The sequence below is a fragment of the Pipistrellus hanaki genome (genome assembly GCF_964339955.1).
Source record: "Pipistrellus hanaki genome assembly, chromosome: 17".
NCBI lineage: Eukaryota > Metazoa > Chordata > Mammalia > Chiroptera > Vespertilionidae > Pipistrellus > Pipistrellus hanaki.
Genome location: NC_140519.1, coordinates 15707104 through 15734817, shown reverse-complemented (window position 1 = coordinate 15734817; position 27714 = coordinate 15707104). Strand labels below are relative to the sequence as shown.

The 27714-nt window shown below is 39.8% G+C and overlaps 1 protein-coding gene across 1 annotated transcript in view; it reads right to left on the bottom strand.

Moving 5' to 3' along the window:
* The window catches only part of EYA1 (EYA transcriptional coactivator and phosphatase 1), a 152149-nt gene that overhangs the window by 72343 nt on the left and 52092 nt on the right, over positions 1-27714 (bottom strand). Inside the window, exons 8-9 of the mRNA XM_084864941.1 lie at positions 21366-21448; positions 20779-20965 (exon numbers count right to left, since the gene is read on the bottom strand). Of these exons, the coding sequence (XP_084721067.1) occupies positions 20779-20965; positions 21366-21448 (270 nt within the window). The remainder of the gene's footprint in view (positions 1-20778; positions 20966-21365; positions 21449-27714) is intronic.

Below are 27714 nucleotides of genomic sequence, written 5' to 3'. Positions count from 1 at the left end.
ACACAAAATCACTAGAACTCTACATTTATAGATGCTAACTCATTCCATAATGCCTTCAATATTAAAAACAAAAAAAACAGAGACTGCAACTCAGAAGATTCCATCTAGTTCTTCTTAACTTCTCTAGTTCCCCTGAGCTCACAAGTCTTACTTGAGCCTTGGGGAAGCTAGCTCCATATTTTTTAGTTCTCAGTCTCTTAGTTTGTCAAATTCAGGACAGCCTTGTTACTTAGCTTTAAAGTTCTATCATCTATGGTGTTCAATATTTACCAATACTCCTAAGTGTTAGTTTTGGCCTCTCCCTACTCATCAGCAGACTAATCTATATAGAATATCTTGGATAACTCCAACCCTTAGAAACCATCAGAGTTCACTGTCTACTGTATCTAATCCAAACTCCTTATCTGGTTTTATTTCTCATGTCTCCCTTAACATTTGTCTACTTTCTTAGACATATTGCCAAGTAGTTTCCAAAAGGATGATACTAATTTAACCGTGTCATTTTTACCAAAGCCTTATCCACTTAGGTTGTCGTTGTTTTAAAGAAGTCATTGCTACTTTATTAGGTGTTGAGTAATAGTGCGTGCTTTTAATTTGGAGATATTAGAGATGCTTGTAAATGTGTTTTTGGAAATTATATCCTTCTATGAACTGTCCAAATTCTTTGCCCAATTTTTAAATTCCTTTATTAATATATATTTTTGGGGTTTGTTTTTTTTTGCAGATACTTTCCCAAGCCCGATAGTTCCTCAAATTTATGCTGATAATTCCTTAAAGTATGCTTTCCTTCACAGAAGTTTTTTATTTTTATGTAGTCCTGCTGCACAGTCTGAAGGCCTGGTTGAAGAGTTAGGGATAACCATCACATTTATTCTAAGGGTAGCAGGGAATTTCTGCTCTAACTTTACACTCTTGAGACTACATCTGCCAGGGTAGATGTAAAGGAAGCAGCATACAGGGCTCCTGCAGGCTCCCTTCTCTGTGCTCTGGGAGGGCTCATTGCTCAGTCTGAATTGAAATTACCCGCCCCCCCCCAAAACACACACACACACACACACACACACACACACACACACACACAAAACAAAACAAAAAAAAAAACAACACACACACACAAAAAAAAAACCACGAACCCCCCCCCACAGAATTAAGTAAACTGACTCCTCTAAGAGAGGACTCTCTTGTCCCTGTATGATGTTGGGTTGAGGCCAGGGCAGCTACTATCTTTGGCTGGACCCTGAGTCAACACTAAGACAATATCAATTACAAAAAGATGTGCAGAGCTTTGGGGAAAATCCTTTTGAAGATTACTGAAATCTATTAAACATGTTAATCAATAATTATATTCTATTTGTTGCTCTAGGGAACTCAGGTAAAAAGAACAGGGTATATTACTTCCCTAAAAGCAGACTTATCATGGGCGATTCAAGACGTAAAGTCTAGGGGACAATTATACAGGTGAGCATGAAGGAGATGCCAGACAGGAATCAACGACTAGGAACCCCAAACTTTGAGACTCTTAAAATCGACCAAAGTATTTGCAATAGTCATCTCAAAAGGTGGCATATCAAGTCAAATTCAGGAAGACTAAGAGAAAGCAAGCACAGAGCCTAGTTCTGATTCAATGAGGAAAGGATGTCAAGGATCCCACGGTATTCCCCAAGGAAGTAGATGCATCAAGCTTGATGCAACTGGTCAGGAGAACCCTATACACCTCTTTGGTATATTACTGTTCATAATTTTCAAAAAAATTTTTTTTTGTTTTTTTTTTTTTTAAGGGAAAAAACTGCTCTGTAAAGCTAAGTTAATTACTGCTTACAGTAATAAGTGAGATTTCAACTTACTCTAGGGATAGGTTGTACAATCAATGAATATAGTAAAAAGCACCCCAACATTCTTTCAATCAGCTGCACTGTGAGAGGCAAAGGCAGTGAGATCGACCTGTAGGACAGCAGGGTCATAGGCCATGGTGTCTCATGGGGGTGAATTTGCCCACACTATTTATTTTTTTTATTTTTGGTCCGGACACTCTAATGCAGTGCTCAGCAATTTTTTTTTTTTTAATGCAGAGTCGGATGGTAAATATCTTAGGTTTTATTGGCCATATGATAACTGCTGTTATAGCTCCAAAAAACTCCGCAGACAATATGTTACTGAAGGAGCGTGGTTGTATTTCAATAAAACGTTATTTACAAAACAGACCTGGCTTATGAGAACGTATAACTGTATTCATTAAAGTAACTGTGTATTTTGTGCAACTCTGGTGACTATGAGGATCAAGTAAGTAACTGTTACCTGACTTCTCTGGGTGATACCACTTCTTCAAAAATGGTTGTAAGCATTAAGTGTTAAAACTGTGTGGGGAAGATAGTAAGTGAAACGTGATGAACTAAATGGAGAACAAGGTGCAAAACAAAGCACCATTATTTTGGATTTACTAAGTAGGAAAGGAATTTAACATGTACCTTTTAGAAGGCCCTATCCTGCTGGCCAGGGAGCTGAGCCATCATGAAATCAAAATGCATCTACCTTGAACATGTCAACAAGGCAAGCAAAGGTAGGGTAAGATTTTGCTTTTCTCCTGAATGCAGTAACTTGCCATGCAAGATAGAGATTCTCCTCGGGTGGATATGGGCACCTGACATGTATGTTCTGGGTGCAATTTTCTGTGCTCATCTCTATCAGAGCAGCTCAGGGCCACCAGGAGTCACAGCATCAGCAGGAGACAGCCTGCCACTCTTTAAGAACACGTCTACCCCCAGCCACGGGGCAAGTAACCTGGCTTCTCATTCACTGAGGAAATGGAAGCTCCTACTCCACTCTCAGCGCCAGATACCTGCAACCAGGATGTTATTCGCTCTGTCTGCTTTCCGTTACACTGAGTGGCCAGATTATGATGATCTCTGAGCGCATAATAATCTGACCACTCAGTGTATATCCTATATAATAAAAGGCTAATATTCAAATTGTCTCCTCGATCAGGAGTTCAACCAGCAGACAGGCTGGCCAACCACCCATGTCCCCTCCCCTGGGCCAGGCTGGCTGGACCCCACCCATGTACAAATTCATGCACCAGGCCTCTAATATATGTATATATGTGTGTATATATATAATGAGCAGCCAGATTATTATGCATTCAGAGATCATAATAATTTGGCCACTCAATGTATATTATGACAAATGAATTTTCTCCTAAGGCCAACCTCTCATCTGAGCACAAAAGTCACGGGTCGTGTCCACTACACCAGCCAGCATTTCCTTTCTTCTGGATCACTCTATGCTTACAGGCTAGATCTAGTTCTTGCCTAAAATATACCCCTGACACTCTCTTATTTCTGCTCCACTTCTCAATTACCTTGTAGAAAAAAATAACTAAAACATCCTCATTCTCTTCAGAACCCACTTCAATTATGCTATTTTCTCCAAAACACCAACCATCCACTTTGTCAAGGTCATCAATGATTTGCTGTCAAATCCAATGGTCCAGCCTCAATTTCCATTTTTCTCAAACTTTCACCAGCATTGCACACAGCCCATCACCCCTTCCTTCTGTAACACCAGCTCCCCCGCCTCCAGGAGGCCTCCTCCTCAATAAGGTCCCGGGCTTGGTGGCTCTCACTCCTGCAGTGACACGTGCTGGCCTGCTCATCTCATCCAGGCACATAGCTTTAAATGCCATTTGTGCTGCCTCACAAATTTAGGTTCTACACCATCTTATGGACATCAGACGCATCCAGCAACTAACTCGCCATCTCGCCCTGGGGCTTCTAACAGATCTCAAACTTCACATGTGCCAACCAGAATCCTGCTTTCTTCAACTACACCATGGCTTCCTGCTGATTTCCTGCTGGCAAATGCACTTTTCCAGCTGTTTGGGCCAAATCCGTGCTGTCCTCCGTGATTCCTGCCTTCTCACTCCTCACATTCAATCTAATGATAAATCCCGGTCACACTCCTTTCTCTCTCAATTCTGACCACTCTCTCCACCTCCACACCGGGCACTGACCCCATTCCCTTCTTGTCCTGATACAGCTTACTCTCTCTGCCCGACCGACAGATTATTTTCCAATGTGTGACATTTCGTCACTTTTCTTCTTAAAGGTTTCTCCACCTCATTCAAAACCACATCCCAAATCCCCATCCCCCAACCCACATCTAAGTGATCTGGCCTCCACAACCCCTCTCCTCGCCCCTCCTCCTCTCCTCTCCCACTGTGCTCCAACTCTCACCTTCTTGTCACCGGCAGAATACACCAAGCACAGTCCCACCTCCAGGCCTTGGTGACTGCTCTTTCCTCTCTGGGATTCTCTTCCCCAGATATCCCAGTGGGACTCTGCGACAGTGCCACCTGGCAGACCACTCTTCTGCAGTGAAAAGGACAAGGATAGGTAGGCAGCCTCTAGGGGGCACCTGCCTGGCGAGGCTGGCTACTACCTTCTCCTGGAGGGTTGGGGCCAGAGGAAAGGAACAGCCCAGAACCAAGCTTAGCCCCTGGATTATGGAACCTGCACTGACTCCAGAAACGTGACCTAACCCCCCTGCGGAGGTGGTGGATCTGGCCAGTTTTGGTCCATCTCCTCATCCTCCCTAGCTCACAGGACAGAACATGGAAGGTTGAGCAGTTCTGATCTCCTTGTGGTGGAGAGCATAATCTACAAAGTCAGACAGAAGAATCTGCAATATTTTAGAATGGGCCTGGTAACTTGTAATTTATATTATTATCATCTGAATCTTAGAGATTGTTTTTCAACGGTAATATGGGGACAGCACCATTGTGAAGATTACATAAGATAATGCATGATAAAGTATTTTGTATAAACACGATAGTGTTGTGTGTTCAAAGTCACCCCTCTAGACTCAGTTACCTTATTTGTAAAGATGGCCATAAAATGATCAGCCAGTTCAAAAACTGCTTTCATCTGTTAGTGAAATTGATATGCAGTTTAAGCTTATCGTGATGAAAAAACACCCTGTCATTAAGCCCATTTAAAAGGGTCTGTTCCTCTATCCTTGAATGAATATCCCTTCCTTATCCTCTGTCCCACACTCACACTCATTCACATCTTTCAATGCTAAGGTGTAAATTTCACCTCCTTTGTTAGTTTTTTCTCCAAACACTTTACATAAGAAAGTTCTGTTCCTACATCCTTCATGGGCACTCTGCTACTTCTAGCATAACACTTTTCAAATCCAACCTTCAGTAAGTCTGGCTGTTCACATAGTATAATGATCCTTGAAAACAAGGAGTGACTCTTCAGCTCTATGAATCCCCACAGACCCCAACAGCACTGCCTAAGTAAGAGATGCTCCATGAACAGCTACCAACATGGGGGAGAGCATCATCACCCCCATTTACACGTGGCAGCAGCAGAAACCGCGCTTCCTGCCTTCCCCACAACCAGCACATAGTGTAACGCAACTTAATCGCACAAAAAAGGAAAATGTCTCATGAGAGAGGTGCTTCCTCAGCAGCCTCTAAGGATGCCAAAGCCGAGCCAAGGGAGGTCATTAGCTGAACGAATGCACTGCAGCAGACACTTTAGGGAAAACACTAAATGGGAAACTGGAAAAGAGACTCGCCGGTTGGCATGGCTCAGCGGTTGAGCTTTGACCTATGAGCCAGAAAGTCACAGTTCTCTGAAATCAATAAAAGTATATTTAAAAAGGAAGGAAGAAAAGAAGGAAGGAAGGGAGAGAAGGAAGGAGGGAGGAAAAAAAGGAAGAAAGGAAGGAGGGAGGGAGGGAGGGAGGGAGGGAGGGAGGAAAGGAAGGAAGGAAGGAAGGAAGGAAGGAAGGAAGGAAGGAAGGAAGGAAGGAAGGAAGGAAGGAAGGAAGGAAGGAAGGAAGGAAGAAAGAAAGAAAGAAAGAAAGAAAGAAAGAAAGAAAGAAAGAAAGAAAGAAAAGGCACTTCTTAGGAAAAAGTTCTTCAAATGCTTAAAGAGACATCATTTAAAATGTCAGGGATGGAAAATAAACTGCAGAAGTTGAAAACAATGTCAGTGGTAGAGAAAATGAATTCTTACATTTGGGAGACATTTCATTATTGGCAACATGATTTTTATACAAATTAGCTGAGTTGAAAAGACTAAAAAGCCTATTAATTAGGGCAGGTTTGGGGCTTTGAGCAGAGAGAGAGAGAGAGAGAGAGAGAGAGAGAGAGAGAGAGAGAGAGGTGTGTGCTTGGGACACTGTAAACATGAGAAGAGGTTTTGTGCACATATTAACCAAAATGGTTACGGTTTTGTCCACATATTAAGCAAATGGCGATGTTTACAAAATCATGGTCATAATGAGTTACAATGCAATTTGCAAAGCAGGTCCTTCCTGAGCACGGTGTGCCTGTGAGATCTTTTCTCTGGCCCTTATTCTTATGGAATAAAACATTTAATTATTATTTTATTTTCTGGACAATTTGTATCCTTCCTTTCTCCAAAAAGGGCTTACGATCAATAGTCCACCAAATACATATGAGATGACTACACAGAAATCTTCTAAATAGTGAGTGAGTGCAATAGAAGACAAATTGGCTGGACGAAGGGAAGATCAAGCCAGGGAGCCGGGACTGGTTTGGCTCAGTGGATAGAGCGTCGGCCTGCGGACTGAAGGGTCCCAGGTTCGATTCCGGACAAGGGCATGTACATTGGTTGCGGGTACATCCCCAGTAGGGGGTGTGCAAGAGACAGCTGGTCGATGTTTCTTTCTCATCGACGTTTCTAACTCTCTGTCCCTCTCAATTCCTCTCTGTGTAAAATCAATAAAATATATTTTTAAAAAAAGGGAAGGAGGAAGGAGGAGGGAGGGGGAGGAGGGAGGGGGAGGAGGAGGGAGGAAGAAGAAGAAGAGGAAGAGGAAGGAGGAAGAAGGAAGGAGGAGGAGGGAGGAAGGGAGGAGGAGGGAGGAAGGGAGGAAGGAAGAAGGAGGGAGGAAGGGAGGAGGAGGGAGGAAGGGAGGAAGGAAGAAGGAGGGAGGAAGGGAGGAGGAGGGAAGAAGGGAAGAGGAGGGAAGAGGGAGGAGGACAGAGGGAGGAGGAGGAGGGAGGAGGAGGAGGAGGAGGGAGGAGGAGGAGGAGGAGGAGGAGGAGGAGGGAGGAGGGGGAGGAGGAGGAGGGAGGAGGAGGAGGAGGGGGAGGAGGAGGAGAAGGGAGGAGGGGGAGGAGGAGGAGAAAGGAGGAGGGGGAGGAGGAGGAGAAGGGAGGAGGGGGAGGAGGGAGGAGGAGGAGGAGGGAGGAGGGGGAGGAGGGGGGAGGAGGGAGGAGGGGGAGGAGGGAGGAGGGGGAGGAGGGAGGAGGGGGAGGAGGAGGAGGAGGGGGAGGAAGAAGAAGAAGAAGAAGAAGAAGAAGAAGAAGAAGAAGAAGAAGAAGAAGAGGAGGAGGAGGAGGAGGAGGAGCAAGAAGAAGAAGAAGAAGAAGAAGAAGAAGAAGAAGAAGAAGAAGAAGAAGAAGAAGAAGAAGAGGAGGAGGAGGAGGAGGAGGAGGAGGAGGAGGAGGAGGAGGAGCAAGCCAGGGAAAAGCATGACTGGTAAAGGGTCTGCTTGCCCAGAGGTCTAGCTCACCCGGGCAAAGGCACCAACAGTTCTCATGGTGCATAAGACGAGACAGAGCACGTTCTCCCTGGAAATGTCCTCAGAGGACTGCTGATGGAGAGGGTGTTGTGTGGGGCCAGGAACACTGCCGCATGGCAGCTAACAGCGAGTTTCACAAGATGTTTACTTGTAAGGCTGACTCCATACTCAGTGCCTCAGAGCACAGAGCACTGGGGTCAGGCACATGGTAAGTTTAGGGTAAAACTGAAAATATCTAGAAGAAGGGACCTTTACTTATCTTTCTGGCAGCTGACAGATGCTAGTTTCTCCTTGAGGTGTAAGCAGCAGTAAGAGGAGGTTACACCTGGAGAGGAACTATGCTTGGTTGCTGGGCAGAGTGGAGACCCATAGCTTTAGGAGCTAGCTATGCTGAAAATAGAAATGACACTGTCTTATAACAAGAGTTCAATTCAAGAAAGAGTCCCAGGCGGAAAGCCATAGCTCTGAGAGAGGGTCTGATATATGCCTCAAAAGCTATTGGAATTCATGACTTTACAAAGCGAGGGATCATCAAGCCCTCAAAGTTGCATGCCACAGAAGGTGACTATGATAATTTTATACCAGGAGATTTTTTGTTAAAGGGCTTTGTAAGCCCTTGAATAAATTATTTAATTAAATTATACCACAGTGAGTATTACCTTATCAAAGGATAAAAGACTTAACATAAGGGAAGTTTGTTAGCTCTAAATATCAGCCATAATAAACTAAAGGCAAGAACATGCATGACTAGTCTTACAGAGTTAACGAGAAATCAGAGATTAATAAATATTAATTGAATTAGCTTTAGAGAACTGCTTTGACTTTCCTGTCTATATTCCATATCTATTATTTTCCTTCCACACAATCACTAGTTGAGGTTGCCTAGGTAAATTAATTCCTCAGTCAGGGTCTAGTAACTAAATTAATAGAGCTTAATCATCCCTGGAGTACAGCCATTATCCACTCTCCAGTACTCCGTGGGCAACCTCATAGAAACGTCTGTCATCCTTCTTACACATTTTAACCTTCCATGTAAATCCCCCACAGTCAATCTATGTGAAGCCATTCTGGTGACCCCACACTGGGGGCTGCAGTCTCTGAAACAACCACGACCCACAATGCAATACAGAATAAAGTCAAGAGGGAGAACACATTGGCTTCCTGAAGCCAGGAATCTGTCTTTCCTGTCACTGCTATGTCCCTAGCACCAAGCACAGTGCCTGGCATATAGCAATTACTTATAAACTAGAATGCACAAAATCTGTGTATGGGTAGGGTCTCTAGGCCTGGCCAACAATCAGGGTCAATCTGTGTGGTGATTGCCCCGCCCCCCTCACACCCACCTTGGCCTGGCACCGCCCACTTGCTGGCACCACCCATTGCCAATCGCTTACCGCAACTGGAAAGGCAATCGGGGGGCCCTTCCCCTGGTACCTTCCTTGGCTAGCCTGGTACTGCCCACTCACTGGCCCCGTCACCAGCCACTGCCTCTGGTCAGGGCCTGCAGGCTGGGGACAGCTCCTATAGTGAGTGTCTGACCTTCTGGTTGTCAGTGAGCATCACAGCGACCAGTTGTTCTGCCATTCGGTCAATTTGCATACTAGGGTTTTATATAGATATGTGTTGAATGCATAAATGAAAAAGATGAATATGTGAAGGCCTGGTACGTGTCAACTAGCCACATAACTTCATTCTCACATTCATTCTATGGGTAAGAATGGTATTGTCCACAGTTTATAGGAAACGGATATCCCAACGTGCTAAGTGACTTGCCCAGAGTAAATCATAGCACCCAGCTTGGCCCAGCTCCAAGTCCCAGCCACTACTCCAGTTCTCTCACTGGAACTCCAAGGAAACATGACTCCAAGGAAGCATGTTGTCCAAGTGACACTCATAGACAACCTCTACAGGGGTGGGTGAATTCCCAGTGAATCCTACTGTATCAAAGCATCAGAAAAGACATAGGAAAAAGAACCTTGATAACCTTAACCCCAATAACTTGTGCCCATAATTGATCTACTATGGAACTCATCAGGGTACATTAATCTTCAGGAGACAGTGGTGCGGTCCAGGGCAGGATGGGAAAGGTCACAGCAGGTCATGCTGTCTCCCAGGGCTGCAACTCCAGAGGGCCATCCAAAGATGCCCCTGATGACATGACAGGATCCTCTGCTTTGGGAAAATGGAGCCCTTCCGGATTCCTCACTCATAATCACTCAAGGGCAGGTCTTGGGCAAAAGAATTCATACGGTCACTTCTACCTTTAAGCTTCAAAAGTTCCCTATTGCCCAGTTGCTCAGACTACATTACGCAAGTGGACCTGTAGACATGAGAACTGTTGATTTAAAATAGTTATGTGCAAAATCTTTTTAAACCAGCTGTTTGAGAAACTATGTTCTCAGAGAAATAACGGTACACATGATTTCCAAACCAATCCATGATTAAGTTAGTTGATAATCTGGCAAATATTGCCCATATGGGGTGGGACAAAAGTAGGTTTACAGTTGTGAAGATATGAAACAGAGTTTATGCTTGTATTATGTATTATCGTATTATTTTCCATAAGAGCAACTGTAAACCTACTTTTCCCCACCCTGTATAAAATGTAAAGTATTAGAACATTGCACTCAAACATTAGCAGTTATCTAAAAGTGAAAAGCAGTAAACTTTGCTTTAAATAGTATACTGAAAAAAATACGATTTAAATCTTATAAAATGGGTGAAGTTTCTGAAGGGGTCATATAAATATTTTCAAAAGTATTAGAAGGTGATTGTACTGGGTTAAGAGGTCAACTTTCACTCTCATGTGGATGGCTGCCCTTTTCCTTGAGATAAGAACACCATTTTCCCTACACTTAGTCATCAAGTATCGACTCATCCACCGAGAGCTGGGAGTGGAGAAATGAAGAAGAAATGTTACCAAAGTAGAGAATGAATTCCTTGGTGAGGAAGAGGAGGGAAATGGTAAAGAAATACTGTGGAAAACTGTATCCAAAGCAGGTCCATGACAGGTAATCATTCAATAAGATGAAGGGGGAGTGTAGGTAGAGCAGATTCAAAAAAGTGGAAAATATAATTCAGGGAATATTTCCAGTATAAGATAACCTTCATTATCCTACGCACCACTACTCTAGAATTTCGGACCTATGTGTTTCAGCAGCAAATACAGACCATTTACTTAACACATATTTAACCAAATCCCTCCTAATATATGTCTTGCTGGCTGCTATGAATGATTAAAGAGAATAAATACCAGGTAGCTACTACATTTCACAACTCATTTATTTACACTTTCATATTTCTGCTTGCTCGAACCTTCAGACACAGTGGTTTCAAGAAGTTGCATGCTTTCCTGATCAGGAACTCAGGTTTGAAGCCAAGCCTCTGGAGGTTAAGGCCCAGGGCTGTCATGGACCTCTCCTTAGCTTCTCCATCTGCAAAATGGGGACAATGATGACACTGCCTATCTTGTGGACCTGCATGGTAATGAGCTAAGTTCATCAACGAGTGATGCTTAGGATGCTCTGGAGCATAGTAAGCACTGAAAAAAAAAATGTTAGCTACTATTGTATTTGTATATAATATCCCAACAAAAATACTTACTGAATTTTTCTCTATATATTGTTAAGTCAAAAAACAAGGGTATAGAATAGTACATATAGTATTTTACTTTAAGGAAAAAAATAATCAAAAGTTTACTTGCATGTAAAAAAAGTGGGAAAAATAATAAAAAGTCTATATATTTGCATGTTAAAAAAAGTGATTGTACTATGCAAAGTATATTTTTGGAAGGATTCACAAGAAACTCTGCTGAAAGAAATGAGGTACAGAAGAAGAGAATTTCATTCTTTTCTGTAAACCCGTATGTACTTTTATACTTTTGTCCCAGGCTAAGGTGTTATCATCCAATAAATTTTTTAAAAAAATCAGTAAACTTAATTTTTTTTCTGGCTTTCAAGCAGGGGATAAAATTGGAAGCCATTAGTTCATCAATCCTACCTTGATTTAAAAGTTAATCCAAAACTCATCCACTAAACCATCCAATCACATTTAAATGATTTGGTGGGAAGGCAAACACAGGATAAGTAGGTTCTCTTCCCAACCATCTTGAATTAAAAAACCGAATCAGTCAGTGCTGAGGTCCTCCAACTTAAACACGGGAACGTATTACTAATTTGTGTTGGCTCCATAAGACAATACTTTTCAGAAACAATAAATCAATTAGTTATTTTTAAAAAAAGACAAAATAATAAGTGTTTAGGAGAGTTAGTAAACTAATTTCATCAGCTCAAAAAATACGTCTTTTTATTTTGATCATTTATGACATGTACAAGTCATATGTTATATATAAATATAAGAAAGAATTACATATTAGCATCCAAGAATATTAATTTGATGCTATAAGGCATCCTGACTTCCAGCTAACTAACTGAAAAAAATTACTCAACCCTGTCATGAGGCACAAAATGGGGAAATGCTAAAACACTGATTGTTTTACTTCTTGGAAATACAGTCCAGATTTCAAAGGTAAGGGAACTCATTTTTATTGCTTTCTGACAATATAAAACAAAGAGTGAACTTTATTTCCAAGAACTTTACAATCTCATTAGTCCTCTGGGAAGAGAAAGAAAAAAAAAGAAAAGAAAAAGAAAATAAACGTCATCAAGACAAACCAACTCAACAACCCCAAACAAACATCTGTTTTGTTTTCTCACGTCTGAATAGCCCGGCTATTTTAGATACAAATCTTTGTTTGGCTGACAAATGTTTCCAGCATGTGAGTGGAAGCGGTTTCACTCAAACAGTTTATTTTTGAGCTGGACAAGTCGCAAACTTCTCCAAAGTCCAAGAGGCATCTGTGAAAACGAGCAAGTATGGCCTAGAGATGGTCAAAACCACGCATGTTGCTGCAAAACGCAGGTGCCCGCTATTGCAAACCTCAGGATCATTCCTGCAGGGGAGACCTAGGCGTGCTAGGTAGTCTAGATGTGGCCCAAACTCCTTGCACTTCCAGGGAAGTCGCGGGCAGTTTAGTTTTCCAGCCTGTCACACTGATTTCCTGTGAGAGCTCAGCATTCTCTAACTTAGCACAAGAATGTTCCCCTGTTTTCAGGCGCTCCGCTCTACTTTCGGGGGCCTTGGCAAGGATCAAAGAAGCAGAGGGAACAAATGGTTTCCCATGCATATTGAATTCCCTCTTATACTGACTTTTCCTCTGTCACTGAAATTCAATATTGGCAAGATTCCTGTACATCACCTTAACCAGTAAATTGTCTGCATGCAGTCAGAGCATGAAAAGGTACATTTCAACAGCAAGGTTTTGTAAGGAATTCAAATGAACTAATTGGATGAGAAATTAACCTTTCTACGGTATCTGCACTAAAACTCACGACTAATAAATAAAACTGCTTTTTATTTCACCATAACCTGAAATGTTTTATTTATCACTTACTCTTTCTTCTTCTCTTTCTCCCTTCCCCCATGCTTTGTATGTGGCCTCAAAATTCTTGATTAACTTAATATTGCCTAACATTTACTGAGCATTTAAGAGCTATGTCTTAAGTTTCACTCATCTGTAAAATGGGAACAAATAGTACCTACCTCATGGATATGGAATAAGATTGCAAGGAATGTAACATAAGCCTCTATACACAATCATTGTGTTTTTCCTAAGTATTATGATGATGATGATGATGACAATGACGATAGCTGTCCTAATTATTATGCATGTTCTAAGAGATTTAAGTTAAGAAATGTTTTCAAGCCAAATTATTTAAATATAGTATAGTAATTGAATTACAAATGAGTGTTCATATTTTGATTATACATATGAGTCATATGATACAATATATTTTTTAAAATGGCTTTGGTACTCTTTTTAGAAAAAAAATTCTTTCATGATAAGTACTTTCAAGTGGTAAAATTATTTTTTATCACTCTTTTGAAAAGAAGTTTATTTAGTCATGTTGGAATAATAATCCTTAAAATTTTAGGGTTGAGTACAAGGAAACAACATACTCTTTAAACATCAGTGGCTAAGAGATAAGGTATGTTTAGACAGTAGCACAAAAGTAAAATATCCTATAAAGATTTTTTCTTTTTGAAATGTTTATATGTTTTTAAATATAGAAAATAATAATTGATTTTGTAAAGAAGAATTATAAACACACACAATGCAATATACAGATGATATACTATAGAATTGAACATATAAAATCTACGTAATTTTATTAACCAACGTCACCCCAATAAATTTAATTACTTTAAAAAAAGAAATTTAAAATAAACTTTTGTTTTGAAAATTTAAAAAATTTTAAAAATGAAGTTCATCTATTAAAAATTAAAATAATCATGCATTTAATCTGGATATTGCTTTACAGCGCATGTGTCAAACACAAGGCCCGCGGGCCAAATCCAGCCAGCCAGGCCTTGCAATGTGGCCTGCACCGCGCTGTCATCACTGCACTCCGCTGTCAGTTTATGACATTGTCAGTTTATGACTGTTCAGTAAACCATTCGGCCCGCGATTTAGGCTGGATTTTAGATTTTGGCCCCTTCTCTGATTGAGTTCGACACCCCTACTTTACAGTATTAGATTTAAATAAGAAGAAAAAAAGAGTTGATTCTGACCAAAATTTTCTATTTTAGATAGTGGGATTTGAATGGAATACTCAGAAACTAATCACATTCTCTAACAATACAAAGTCATTTAATTGGAAAAATATGAATAACTGGGCTGTTGTCACAAATTATATATACTGCACATCATCAAATTTCTGAGATTTTTTCCAATAAATGTTATACCTCTTTAAAAGGGAACATTTTAATAATAATGAAAGTAAAAATATTTCAAAATAAATGGAAATGAAAAAAATTACCTATCAAATTTTGTGGATGCAACAAATCCAGTTCTTAGAGAGAATTTTAAAGCATTAAATGCACATATTAGAAAAAAAAATTAAAGTCAATACTCTAAGCTTCAAGCCTCAGAAAACTAGAAAAAGAAAAGCAAATTAAATAAAAAGTAACCAGAAGAAATAATAAAAAGCAGAAAATTCAATAAAATTGAGATAAGAAAAAACAATAGAGAAAAATCAATGAAACAGAAAGTTGGCTCTTTTACAAATCAATAAAATTTATAGCTAGGTTAACCAATAAAAAAGGAAGACATGAACATTAATATTGAAATGCAAAGGACCATCAGTAGCAATCCCATAGACACTAAAAGGCTAATAAAGGAATATTATGGAGCAATTCTCGTTTATAACATAGATAAGAACCATTCCTGGAAAGACAATCTACTAAGACTCACACAAGGAGAAATAGATAATCTGAATACCAGAAGGCCTAATCTATTTAAAAAATGGAATCAATACTTAACTTTCTAAAACATAAAGGACTAGGCCTGGCTGGGTTCACTGGGGATTTCCACTAAGTGTTTAGCGAACAAATAATACAAATTTTCTACCATCTGTTCCACAAAACAGAAGCAGAGGAAAAATTTCTTAACTTAATCTATGCAGTCAGCATTACCCCAATAGCAAAACCAGAAAAATACATTACAAGAAATGTAAACTACAGACCAATATCTCTCATGAACACAGATGCAAATATCCTTAATACAGTATTGGTAGAATGAAACCCAACAATGTATATGAAGAATTATACACCATGACCAGGTGGGATTTATTCCAATTATGAAAAGCTGGCTCAATATTTGAACATCAATGTAATTCATTACATCAATAGGCTAAAGAAGAAAAATCATATGGTCATACCATCTGATGTAGAAAAGGCATTCTTGATATGAACTCTCAGCAAACTAGAACTAGAAAGGAACTTCCTTAAGTTGATATAAAAAAACAACAACACGCATCTATAAAGAACTTACAGCTAACATCATATAATACTTAATGGTGAAAAATTTGACATTTCCTCTCTAAGATCAGGAATAAGGCAAGGATGCCTCCTCTTGCATTCAACATTGTACAGGAAGTCCTAGCTAATGCAATTAGATAAGAAAGGAAAGAAAAGATATTCGGACTGGGAAAAAAGGCACAAAACTGTCTTTGTTCACAGATGGCATGATTGTCTATGTAAAAAATACCAAAGAATCAACAACAACAACAACAACAACAAACCTTCTGGAACTAATACGTTATCATAGAAAGGTTACAGGGTATAAGGATAATATACAAAAGTCAATTACTTTCCCATATACCTTCAATGAACAATTGAAATTTGAAATTAAAACCACACACTATTTACATTAGTATTCAAAAGAGAAATATAAATCTAAAAAACAAATACAAAATCCATATTAAAAAAACTATGAAACTGATGAGAAAAATAAAAACATAAGTTAATGGAAAAACATTCCATCTACCTGGGTAGGAAGACTCAATATTGTCAATATTTAATATTGTCAGTTCTTCCCAACTTGCTGTACAGATTCAATGCAATTCCAATCAAAGTCCCAGTTTCTTGGTAGATATTGATAAGCTGATTCTAAAATATATATATATGCAAAAGACCCACAGTAGCCAACACAATACTGAAGAAGGACTGGCACTACCCAACTTAAAGACTTACTATGAAGATGCAGTAATTAAGACCATGTAGTACTGGCGAAAGAATAGATATAGGTCAATGCAACAGAATAGAGAGCTGAGGAATAAACGCACACAAGTATCATCCACTGATCTTTGACAAAGGAGTAAAGGCACTTCAATGGAGTAAAAACAGGTTTTTCAACAATTGATGCTACGACAATTGGGTATCCACATGCAAAAAAGTGAATCTAGACATTTACCTTATACTTTTCACAAAAATTAACTCAAAATGGATCAGAGACCTACATGTAAAATGCAAAAACCATGACATTTCTAGGTCATAATGTTGGAGAAAACCTATGGCCTGGCAATAAGATTTTTAGATAGAAACCAAAAGCATGTTTCATGAAAGAAAAAAATTCATAAGTTACACTTCAGATTAAAACCTGCTCTGCAAAAGATACTGTTAAGAGAATGGACAGACAAGCCACAGACTGGGAGAAAGTACTTACAAAATATATATATATCTGACAAAGGACTTGTATACAAAATATACTAAGAACTCTTAAAACTCAACAATTTGAAAACAAACAACCTGATTAAAAAGTGGGCAAAAGGTCTGAATAGACACCTCGGCAAGAAGATATAATAAACAGATAGCAAATAAGCATATGAAAAGATTCTCCTCATATTTCATTAGAAAAATGCAAATTCAAACAATTAGATAGTACTCCACACCCATGAGCATGCCCAAAATGTGGCACAGGGACAACATCAGATGCTGGCAAGGATGTGGAACAAGAGGAACTCTCCCTCTGTCACAGGCGGGAACACAAAATGGTGCAGCTGCTTTGGAAAACCATTGGGCAGTTTCTTATAAAACAAAACACTATTACCATACAATCCGCCAATCACACTCCTAGGTATTTACCCAAATGAACTAAAGCTTATGTCCATACAAAAACTTGTACACCAGTGTTTTTAGTAGCTTTATATGTAATTGTCCAAATCAGAAGCAACCAAAATATCCTTCGATTGGGAGGTGGAGGCAGGCATTTCTAGTTGGAAAGTATGACTTTCTGGAACCTAATAAATAAAAATGTTGCTGAATGATAAACCTCACTGTATTTCTCAAGGTAGACAGACTCATATATTTTCAGATGATGTATATATTTTCATATGATGTAAATTTTATATTATTTTAAATGTATTTTTAAAATATGTTATTGATTTTTTTACAGAGATGAAGGGAGAGGGGCAGAAAGTTAGAAACATTGATGAGAGAGAAACACAGATCAGCTGCCTCCTACACACCCCCTACTGGGGATGTGCCCGCAACCAAGGTACATGCTTGGTTGGAATCGAACCTGGGACCCGAGTCTGCAGGCCGATGCTCTATCCACTGAGCAAAACCGGTTAGGGCTGTAAATTTTATTTTATTAAGATAGTCAAAACATAGCTATCAAACACATTTTTAAGTGAATGCAAATGATTTGAAAGTTGATTAGAAAGTAGGTCTTAAAAGTTCTTATTACAAGAAAAAAAATATTTTAACTATGTGTACTCCTGTATTAACTAGACTGTTCATTTCACAGTCTATGCAAATATCAAATCATTATGCTATATACCCAAAGCTAATATAATGTTATATGTCAATTACATATTAATAAAAAATAAACAAAAATGAATGTAAGTGCATTGTTTTTAGTTTTTTAAATAAATATTTGAGATTAAACTTCATATTTGTTATGTAATTTCAATGTATTAGACTGGCCTTTCCAAGGGAGAAGATAGCTTTCAGATTTAGTTATAAACACAGCACAATAATTTTTAAGCTTAAGATTCATGAGTAGGTTCACATTTATAAGTAACACTGCATAATGTCATGCACCTAAAAGATACCTATTCTTCATATAGCTTTAAAAATGCACAATAAGATAAGCAAATGAGTCCTTATATGTTTGCCCTGAAGGTTACCTTTATATGTTCATTCTGACATAATGTTTCTGTGAACAATACAATAACAGATGCCACAAGTATGTATTTATCTGTATTGCACAATTTCATGAAACTGAAAGACAGCACCCTGGTCATACATAAGATCAGATAATGGCTAGAGTCTAACTTTCTAGCATTAGAATACTGACTTTAACACCACTAGATGGGTTAAAAAATAAAAAAAGAAACACTTGAAATTATTTCAACAAAAATAAACATTATTTCAAATATTTTTATCTCTATCTTAAAACAAAGATCTTAGGTTATGTGTAATATTTAAATATCTCCTTCTAATTCTTTAATTAAATTGATGTACTTTAACAACAAAATTTCCTTTTAATCAAGAAGGACAAGTCTGCAACACTATATATGATTAGTAAGAAAGCAAGGGTAGTGCCAAAACACTGAGGCTTACCGCAAATGTAAAAAAAACCAGATTAAATATTCCTTGAACTTTTTTAGAGTAATCCACATTTCTTTTTCAATGTGGAAACTCACTGAACTTTCCATTTCTAACTATGCAACACAAGAAAGGCTTAACTATACACATTCATTTCAGTGGGAAGTGATAAACACAAGAAATCTGAAAATTATTTTCTTCCCAGTTCAATTAATTCCTATTCTGTGGCCATAAAGATTCTGAAATTGAAATAAGGATGTAAAACCCTGTTTATTAACATAAAACTTAAAACAGATCATTCAATCTTAAAATCATAGTAAATATTTAGAAAGTGATAATTCTGCATTGCTTCCTTTGTGTTGAGTCACACCTACTCTTTTCATGGCATCCCTTTCATAAATAAGATTCACTTAAAAGTGTCCAATTTCAGAGACAAACTCATGATATGACAAAATTGTTTTTCTTATAAAGCTCTAATCAACCTTAATTTAAAATACATAATTAAGTCTCCGCCAGATTGTTTTACTAGTATGCTGCACTTTTTACAAACCAAAATGCCATGAATCGAGTATAATTATTCTGCCTTCTCCTTTTCTCATCCCGATATCCCACAGATCGTAGAGTTTTTTTCTACTTCTCATCCACACAGCAATCTTCATTACAAGATTTCAACCCCTTTTAATCCTCAAGTTCTTGCATGACCCTGGGGGTTCTTGTGAAAATATGAGAAGTCCCTAAATTTGGGACAATCCCTTATCTTCCCTCATGAAGTTGATGAAAGAAGGGTAGAAAACTCTACAATAATAGCTACTTTAAATTCAGGACCTGTTTTAACATAGTTTATCCTGAGTGAGATTACATAGATGATGAATCTAGTTAAAAGACAGAAGAGACATGTATATGAGGCTCTAGAACTGTATTTACACAATGTGAAGTGGATGAAGAATATCAAATTAGATTTATATAAAAAATAAAGCTAAATGGAACATGATGATCAAAGATAAAAATGTTTAGAGCTGGGATGTTTATCAGAAGTGAGTATTCACAGTGAGTTGGAACACAGTTTAGGAACACAGATTTAACTGCTTACTCTGGAATAAACCAAGTTGGTATGCATTTAAGAGAAAAGGTAGAACACAAAATGTAAAGATGCTTTTTGGGGGGATCCCCTCCGAACACTTAACAGAATAAACCTATAGTCAAAATTTAAATCAGCATCTATTAACTAAAACTTTTTTTTTTTTTTTCATGAATAGGATAACCGCCCAGAATTAACCTTCTGATCAAAATATCACAAAAGCCAGTCTTTCCATATCAGACCATTTCCCCTGACTGATAGCAACAGAGTGGGCGTCGGCTCCAGGAATAAAAGGCAAAGGAAGAACCCTCTCTGACTCTTGGCGGGTAAGAGCTCACTCATAATCCATGAAAGGAGAGATTACATTTAAAAAAAAATGTTAAAACATGCATGAAGAAGTATCAAAACCATAGCAGGAAAATTTCCACGGAAGGAGAGGGCAGCCCACCAAGGCCGCCCAGAAAACGCCTCACTTCAACACACTGTTATCCATTTCACAGCCTGCATGAGTGGGAATGGGTTGGCCAGGGAATCAGTTTCCCATCACCAACCCTTTGATGCTACTTGATTTCTTAAAACACATTAAATATGTAGTTAATAATGATAAACATTAAACTCAAGGTGATGACATTTATTTTCAGTTTCAATGTCAGCAAATTATTGATAATTATAGTTAAGAATTATATCTACTTGTAATCATGCATGTAAGAAGCTATATAAATCTTGAAAATTGTATATTTATAATTAAATAAAATATTCTTTCCATGTGCTTTTGAAGTTCACTTAACTTCTATTTTCGTACTAGGAGCCTGTTGCCCCACCCTACCCCACCCACACTTTCCCTCAGGCAGCCACCTTGCTTTCCTCTTTTCCTTCCTTTTCCTTCAATGCTGTTCTCAGTCTTCACTTATCCCTCCCTCAGCGAATGCAAATTAACCGCCATCTTTGTTGGGTTAATTTGCATACTTGCTCTGATTGGCTGTGGGTGTAGCGAAGGTAAGGTCAATTAGCATTTCTCTTTTATTAGTGTAGATAAAGCCAATGCCATGCTCATGCTGCTTGATTTACCTATAGGCTTGCCCAAATTTGCCACAACCCTGCAACCACTGCATGACTTTATGACTGTGGAAAAATGCAGTTAAACCACCAGAAATACAGCCTTGCAGAGCCAACAAAACGAGCATAATTACCTGCTGCGGGATCTGTAACTGCCTGGCTGGTGATGCCGGACGGTGGTTCTTGAAGCTGGTAGGTGGCATTTGTCGAAGGCGTGGTGGGGCTGGTGTTGCTGCTCGTCATATAATGTGCTGGATACGGTGAGCTGTTATAATACTGTGCGTACTGGCCCTGGCCGAAACTGGGGTAAGACGGATAGTCCTAGCAAATCAAACCATGCAAAAATCATCTGTCAAAAAATATGGCTGCTTATTTCTTATATTGCAATAAAACTGTGTTTCTGAATTTACATAGGAACACACAAAACACCGTTGGCTGAAGTGCTCAGACTTACAAATGAATTTTATGGAAGACCAGAACACTCTTCCCATGTCTTCTATGTGCCATGATGCATGATTAGGTAAAATTGAACCAACACTCAAACCAAACAACTCATCATGTAAGACTATTAAAGAAATATTCAAAGAAGAAAAAAAAAAAACTATTAAAAGGCTTAGGAAAGCTCTCACTTATAGTGTACAATAAACAGATCTTTTTTCATGTAAGAAAATCATCTGTGCATTTTAAAACTTTCAGAAGTTAAATTGGCTTTTAAAATTACCTGCTGTGAACTGTTAAATCCAGAGGAATTTGTGAGTGAATTATTTCCTGCATATAATCCTGATGATGTTGTAAAACTGCTACCTAAAACAAAAGGAAAAGAAATAGGCTGACTAAGCTTCGCAGAATCATGTGCCGATAGGAAATTATTACTTTGACGAAGCAGAATTGGAGTTCACTGCAAATGTATTTGGTTTCTCCTCAGAACCAGAACCCATTGACATGGATAAAATTACAGTTTCTTAAAATGATTGACAATTTTAGTAATACCAGGTTACGAAGAATTAAAAAGGAGGTTTAAATTTGTGATGAATGAATAACACATGTAAACTATTGATGAAATTATACATTTGTGCCAAACTATTAGACACTGAGCTTTCCACTTCAATTAGCAAAACACAACAGGGATTTTTCCCATCTTCACATTAAGTATGCTTAGTAAAATGACAGGACAAGATTAGATGATCTTAGCGTTCCTGCAAGCTCAAAAACTATGTTGTTACTTCCAATAACTTAAAGTGCTTATACTTATCCTAATGGCCCACTGAAAAAGTTGACTATTTTATTTCACAGAAGAATGAAAGGTAGCACTTGAAGTATTTGATAAAACAGAGGTCAGAAAGGAATATGGCCAATGCTTTGTTATTACCCTAGAGGCCCAGTGCACGAAATTCATGCACTCAGAGGGTCTCTCAGCCTGGCCTGCACCCTCTTGCAATCCAGGAGCCCTTGGTGGATGTCCAACTGCCACGGAGGTAGGAGAGGCTCCGACCACCACTGCTGTGCTTGCCAGCTGTGAGCCCAGCTTCTGGCTGAGTGATGCTCCCCCTATAGGAGTGCACTGACTACCACGGGGCTGCTACTGTGCTGAGCATCTGACCCCTGATGGTCAATGCACATCATAGCAACGTCTTTCCACCATTGGGCCAAAACCAACTGACATCCCCTGAGGGGGATGCAGGCCAGGCTGAGGAAGTGCAATGGTGCATGATCAGAACCAGGGAGGGGCATGGGAGGTTGGCCAGCAGGGGAGGGACCGGAGGAGGGCTCCAGGGCATGTCCAGCCCATCTCACTCAGTCCTGATGAGCCAGATCCCAGCAGCAAGCTAACCTACCAGTAGACTGTCTGCCCTCTGAAGGTCAGTGCATGTCATAGTGAGCAGTGAAGCTGCCTTAGCATATCATTAGCATATTATGCTTTAATTGAACGGCCAACTGGACAACCAGACACTTAGCATATTAGGCTTTTATTATATTGGATGAGCTAGGTAACATTATATGTGTTGAATGTCTACGCATGTTCAACAATAAACAGTAAGGACTGTGCAGGATATAAACCTAAGAGCCAATCTTAGTTCTGTCCCTCACTTTACTTCCTATCCTCCTGTTAAATTATGCAAAGCAACAATATACTAATTTCAAGATCATACTGACAAAGATTTTGGAAATGATAAGATCAGGGATTAGCAATTTTATAAAAGATGGCATTTATACACTGCAAAATGGGAATTTAAATAGACAAATGCATTCTATTGAGGTATTTGGTCAATGACTAAGAAATGCTGGCCCTTGCTCAGTGTGGCTCAGATTGTTGAGCATTGTTTTGTGTACCGAAAGATCTCTGGTTCAATTCCTGGTCAGGGCACATGCCTAAGTTGTGGGTTCAGTCCCCAGTCTGGAAGCATACAGGAGGCAACTGATCAATGTTTCTATTTCTCTCTCTCCCCCTTCCCTTCCTCTTTCTTTCCCTCCCTCCCCTTCCCCCTTCCTCATTAAAATCAATAAAGACGTATTTAAGAAAAAAGTTTTGGCCCCAGCTGGAATGGCTCAGTGGTTGAGCATTGACCTATGAACCAGGAGTCATGGTTTGATTCCTGGTCAGGGCACATCCCAGATTCTGGGCTCAATCCCCAGTCTGGGGCATGCAGAAAGCAGCCAATTAATGATTCTCTCTCATCATTGATGTTTCTATCTCCCTCTCCCTCTCCCTTCCTTTCTGAAATCAATAAAAATATTTAAAAAAAAAAATTTTGTATACCATTTAACCCAGAAATTATATTGCCAGATATTTACCCTAAGAAATAAATATTGATTTATGCAAAAAGATAGCAAAGACATTCTTCACCGTTACTCCTAATAATTGGACATAGAAAGCATCCCCAAATTTTTCATAGATGTTAACCAGAAAACAGAACACTATGAAGCTACTTGAATGGTGTTATAATGGCATTGAGAAAATTTTTCATACTATTTTGCTAAAGTAAATATTAAAACAACAAAAATATTTTTGGTAATCTCATTGGAAATATTTTTAAACGTAGAAAACATTTTTTCTTTATTTTTAATTAAATTTATTGGGGTGGCATTAATGTGATTATATACAGACTAGAGGCCAGATGCACGAAGATTCGTGAAAGAATGGGCCTTCCTTCCCCTGGCTGCCAGCACTGTCTTAGCTCTGGCAGGAGCTGCCTTTCTGCCTTCCCACACTGTCCAGAGGCCCAGAGCCACTGGGGCGGTGTGGAACACCTGCATCATCGCCATGATGATGACACGAGCGTCCCAACCAGCCCTCGGCTGCTTGGCACCTACGTATACCAATTAACCCGCCATCTTTGTTGGGTTCGTTTGCATACTCAATCCTGATTGGTTGGTGGGCATCACAAAGGTATGGTCAATTTGCATCTTAGTGTAGATTTCAGTATATAATTTTATGATACATGATCTGTATATTGCATCGTGTGCACACCACCCAAACTTAAATAATCTTTTGTCACCATGTATTGACCCCTGTTACCTTTTACTACCCCCGGGTAAGCGTCATTGTCGTCTGTATCTAAAAGCACATGATATTTTTAAAACCACAGGAATCTCAGGAATGTTATCTATGGAGAGGTATAATCATTGATCACATAATATTCATAAAGCCAATGTACATTTTTAAATTTTCTACTCAGAGCTGTGCTGCTTCTGTCATTAGAAAAACCATTTAAAAAAAATGAAATTTTTATGGCAAATGACAGTATAGGCAATAAATGTGTTGGCAGTTCAATGAGAAAGCTCAATGTGAATGAGCTATTCACAGATGCCCCAGATATAATGTAGTAACCACTATATGCCAATTATTTACTTGCTACTGAACATTTGAGTGCTGGCTTAAGGGCCAGAAAACCAAGTTTCCAGTTGATCACTTACAAGCTGTTTGGATTTTGGACAAAATCACCTAATCCCTCTAAGATATAATCTCCCTATTGGCAAAAACTCTACTTCGTAGGGTTTCTTAAACTGATCAAATGAGGTAATGTTTTGGAGAGCACAGTCAATAATCTACAGTATCAACAAATGTTAGGAACTGTTATTATTAATCCCAGCAAACATTTCTAACATTCTCCACTGTATTTATGTATCTTTTCTCTCTTTTTACTTTCCCAAACTAGATAAACATAACTTCATCTCTTTGCATATCTAAAATTCTTTTCCTACTTATCAAGCATCTCTGAACTTTGAAAACTCAGTCCAAAGATTTGTTATTTTAATTAAGAAGGGAAAATATTTCCTGAGATATTGTTTTAAATTTAGATATCACACGGACTCCTATTTGAGGATTTTTTTTTTTCATTTGTATCTTTTCAAGAATACTGTTCAAAATCCTCAGCACACCCACCCATCACAGATAAGCAGAGTGCTCTCTCCCTGCTAAAATGTATGCCATCATGAACATCAGGGCATTGAGAGATAAGATCCCCTTATTAATGTTCATTTTCATGTGGCGATCTCATACTTCTTAATCATATTAAACACTGGGCTCATGGGGACAATTACATGGGGATAAAAAGATGACTAAGTCATAGTCTTGGACCTCACAGGACTTACCAGGATAACATCAGTTTTGTTTTTATAAGCATTGAACCTCATGAGCATATGACTCATCATGTATTTACATGCCAGTGAACAATTCATATATTACCTATAAACAAACTTACAATCAGCTTTTTAAAATTCCTTGAGAACATTTTTTTGGGGGGTGGGGGATAGGAGTATGACTACCAACGCCTTTTAAATAAACTTTTCCTATTTTATACATTTAATAGGAAAAATTACTTTGAGTTATGACTTGTACTTGCATTGAAACTCCCCCTTTTTAGGTTATGACTTGCTACTTTCATTTGTACTACACACTTTCTAACAATAAATTCTGACCTCAAAAATCCCTATCCACCAAGAAAATGAACAAGATATAGAAACTATATTTTAAAAACGGGTGTTTTCATTCCATAAGTTATTCCCTGGAACAAGGTAGAAAAGACCATGGAAGCTCTATTGGCACATACAGGCCACCGAGATATGACCAAGTAAATCACAGCTCCATGCTCCAAACGGCACCCCAGTGACTGCCCAGACTGCATGCTACTTCCAAGCCTGCACATTAGCTGGAAACCAACATAAGTTATACTCATTTACTGGCTGACTGGGGCTGGATTCCATTCCGGTTAGTGTGCTGAGCAGGCATTTAATGGCATTCAGCAGCCCAGGAGGCAAAGCAACTTCCAAAGGATCTAACTTCAGGGAGAGGTGTTCATACTAGAGAACCAACCAGCCTCAGGCAATACAGATTCCTCGCCAGCAGAATCGGACCTGCGGGCTGCCTGCCTGCCTTCATGTAGGATGCAAACACAGAGAGTGGCTAACGGTTGGTCCACGCCACCAGCAGCGGAGGGGGAGGGAGTGTGGTCTGTGACAGCCTCCTTTCCTGGCTTCCTGCCCTCTTCTGGCCCCTCCAGTTCATGCTCCACAAAGGCAGTGCCATGCTTTCTCTAATGCGCATATCTCATCTTCTCACTCCGTTGCTTAACAAAGTAACAGTCAGGGGTTCCTCCTGCTCTCAGGATAAAATTCCAACTCCTTACCAGGCTTCCCTATCAGGCCCTGGTCTGGCTCCAGTTTACCTCTTGGGCTTCTTTGGTTTCTTTCCAGAAACCCCAAGCCCAGCCCACCCAGATACACATTCCAACACTAATGAAGCAACGCAAGGTTCTCTTAAGGCCACTCCCTCCCATCATATCCTGCTAATTTCTAATGGGCTCAGCATTTCAGCAGGGACAAGAAACCCCTTTCCTCAGACAAACCTCCCCTGCATTCCTGTCTTCTCCCCTTGCCTCCTAAACCAGGATGGCAAAGTCTATCAATCAACCAACCAATTATTTCTATCTATCTCCGTGATATTTATTATATACTAGAGGCCACTTGCACAAATTCATGCACAGGTGGGGTCTGGCTGGCCCAGCCCTAATCAGGATGGATCAGGGCTATGCCTATCGGGAGGAAGAGATGGCAGGATGTTGGATGGCCGGCCAGCCCCAATTGGGCCGATAAGGGACGGGGCCGGATGGGGAAAGGGGCCAAAGGCGATTGGCCAGTAGGCTCCGACCCCAAATGGGGGAACGACTAGGGGTGGGGCCAGCCATGGGGAGGGGCTGTGGGTGGTGGGCCAGCTGGTCTGCCCTCGAATGGGGTGAGGGGTGCTGATCAGGGACCAGGGGCCTGAGGGAGGGGCCATGGGTGGTTGGCTAGCTGTCCCTGCCCCCTATTGGGGTGGGGGTGTGATCAGGGGTGGGATAGCCAGGGGGAGGGGCTACAAGAGGTTGGCCACCCAGCCCTGCCCCCTATTGGGGTATGGGTGCATTCAGGGCTGAGGCAGTCAGCGGGAGTGGATGCAGGAGGTTGATCGCCCAGCCCTCTCCCTATTGGGGTGGGTGTGTGATCAGGGGAGGGCCAGCCAGCAGGGAGAGGCTGTGGATCTATCGTGGTGAGGAGGGGCTGGCTGGTGGAGAAGGAGGGAGCATTTGGCTGGCAGCCCACTCTTGATTGGGGTGGGAGTGTCTGATCAGGGGCAGGCTGGCAGGAGGGAGAAGCTTCCAGGTTGGCCAGCAGGCCCCACTCTGATTGGAACCAATGGTTTACCACAGTGGGCATCATAGCAACTGGTCATTATGGCTGTTATGGTTGTTGGCTTTTTATATACATAGATATATTTACGTATGTAAGTTACTAATTAGTATTTTAAGCTAATTTGTACTAAATAATGAATTAACCAGTTAATACAAATTATCTAATCCTAATTATATCTAATTAGTCCTTTCACTATCAAATAGTCTAAAAAGAGCCCTGGCTGATGCTGCTCAAGGTTTAAAGTGTCGGCCCAATCATCCAAGGGTGGCAAGTTCAATTCCTAGTCAAGGGCATGCACCTGAGTTTCAGGTTGATCCTGGGCCCTGGTTGGGGAACTGAGGGAGGCAACCAATTGATGTGTTTCTCACATCAATGTTTCTCTGTCTCTCTCCTTCTCTCCA